Source organism: Aphis gossypii, unplaced genomic scaffold, assembly GCF_020184175.1.
Source record: "Aphis gossypii isolate Hap1 unplaced genomic scaffold, ASM2018417v2 Contig00648, whole genome shotgun sequence".
Taxonomy (NCBI): domain Eukaryota; kingdom Metazoa; phylum Arthropoda; class Insecta; order Hemiptera; family Aphididae; genus Aphis; species Aphis gossypii.
This window is the reverse complement of record NW_026083209.1, coordinates 420-2,394: the sequence shown is the minus strand read 5'-3', so window position 1 is coordinate 2,394 and position 1,975 is coordinate 420. Positions and strand designations below refer to the sequence as shown.

Below are 1,975 nucleotides of genomic sequence, written 5' to 3'. Positions count from 1 at the left end.
ATTGATACATTTCGTTTATTTACTATTTTAAAGTATCGTTTACATCAATCCACGAATTATGACTGTTGTTAAAACCTAACCATTTAACATATAATTTGTTTTTATTTTTTTTTTTTTATAATACGTTCAATGAGAAAGGTGTCGGGAAAAAATGTTTTTTTTTAATTCTTGTGTATAAAAATAGCCTAATATTTAATTATTTGAACTATCTTTTAGTTGATAAGTTAATGGATCTGTATTTAAAATTTTAGAAATAGTGAACACTTCTGTTGACCAATTTGGTGTATAACCTTTACTGAAATTATGTTTATACTTAGATATTCTTACTTTGTCATTAATTTTAAATTTAAGTTTATTTGATGTATTAATTTGTAATGTTTTTCTTTTTATTGTAACCGGGTTGATATGAGCTTCGTGTGGTGAACAATTTATTGTTGAATGTTTTGTATTATTATAATTATATACTAATTTAAAAATTGAATTTATCCAATTCCATGAACCTGTTGATGTAAAATATTTGTAAATTTTATTTTTTATTGTTCTTATAACGCGTTCGACCATACCAGCCTTTATACTGCTGTATGTTGAATAATGTCTAATATGATACTTATTCATTATACTTTGAAATTCATTATTGTAAAATTCTGTTCCGTTATCAGTTTGTAATAATTTTGGTTGATTTTTTTTTAATATTTTTATTATACCTTTTGTACACTCCTTTGCTGTTTAATTTTTTAGTGCTTCTACCCACACATACATCGTAAATGTATCTATAATAATTAAAATGAATTTAAAACCATTATTTTGTCTAGAATGTGGTTGCATGTCTATTAAATCAGCTTGCCAGAGATCATCTTTAACCGTGTTACTACACTTCGTCTAGGAATATTTTTCTCGCTGGTCCATGCAACTCCTCAGCTAAACTGGTTAAGATTGTCATTATACTATAATATTTCTCTCGCGTAATTCTTCTAAAATTGATATAATTTCATTATTGACACCAGTATTACCAACATTTTGTGATGATGTTAGAAGATTTAATCTAGTTACTAGTTCATTCGGATCGTCATAATAAACTAATTGTGTTTGAGGTATTACATCTTTATATAAACCAGAACCTCTCTTAACCTTTGGGGTTGCAGTAAAATTAAACATTTTTTCATTCTTTGGATCTGTAGTCATAGAACTGTTTGCTGTTGGACGAAATTCAAATGGATCATTTGGTATAGTTGTATTATTATGAATATTACTACGTTTAGTGTTAGATCTAGATAAATGATCTGTAATTTGTGCTAAACTTAATCGAGGAGTTCTTGAGTTATTAATTTTATCTATTTCTTCGTTTAATTGCTTTTCCTCATTTTTCATTCTATCGTATAGAGGTTTTACAACATTCGTCCATTTATGAAACTTTGAGGTTTTAGGTTTCCCATCTGATTTTAAATGAGCTCGTGAAGTTTTTAAAATGTCGTAATAAGATTCCATGTCTTGTAGAGTTGTATTTTTTGGTTCTTTCTCACATAGTAAAGACCATAGTCCTTCAGTCCATGGATAGTATTTATTAAATAACTGTAAGTTACCATGACTAAAAGTTACAAAGTGGCCTCCTATTTTATATGGATCACTGGCTTTATCATAATACATACCATATGATTTATCATATCGTTTTGATGTAGGACGTTTATTGAAAAAATTTGAAAATGATGAATTTAATTCGTTATCATTATCATCATCACTAACGTCTGAAGTTTCCAGTTTTATTTCATCAGCCGGTTGTGTATTCTTTTCTGTTTGGTTGCTCAATGGTTCTATTATTGGTTTAAATGCTTCACAAAAATAGTTGTCGGAATCTATGATACCACGTTTCATTTCCATTATTTTTCGTTTTATATATTTTTTTTTTGAGGTTATTAAATTTTCCAATAAAACTTTTTCTTTAATCATTTCAAATAATAATGTGAATATAACTGTATCG

General features: G+C 27.1%; 1 protein-coding gene across 1 annotated transcript; it reads right to left on the bottom strand.

Moving 5' to 3' along the window:
• Positions 1 to 908: 908 nt before the first annotated feature.
• On the bottom strand, positions 909 to 1,499 carry LOC126554920 (uncharacterized). Its single transcript, XM_050209914.1, has 2 exons — positions 1,051 to 1,499; positions 909 to 971 (listed from the first exon to the last, which is right to left on the bottom strand). Exons 1-2 carry the CDS (start codon positions 1,483 to 1,485, stop codon positions 945 to 947), a joined length of 462 nt encoding a protein of 153 aa, XP_050065871.1. The 5' UTR covers positions 1,486 to 1,499; the 3' UTR covers positions 909 to 944.
• Positions 1,500 to 1,975: the final 476 nt, after the last annotated feature.

Excerpts from the sequence above, each read along its gene's own strand:
- LOC126554920 (XM_050209914.1), bottom strand. The coding sequence starts at position 1,485 with ATGGAATCTTATTACGACATTTTAAAAACTTCACGAGCTCATTTAAAA. Across the intron at positions 972-1,050 it reads ATGACGATCCGAATGAACTA|AAGAATTACGCGAGAGAAAT; the intron begins GTAACTAGATTA and ends TATCAATTTTAG.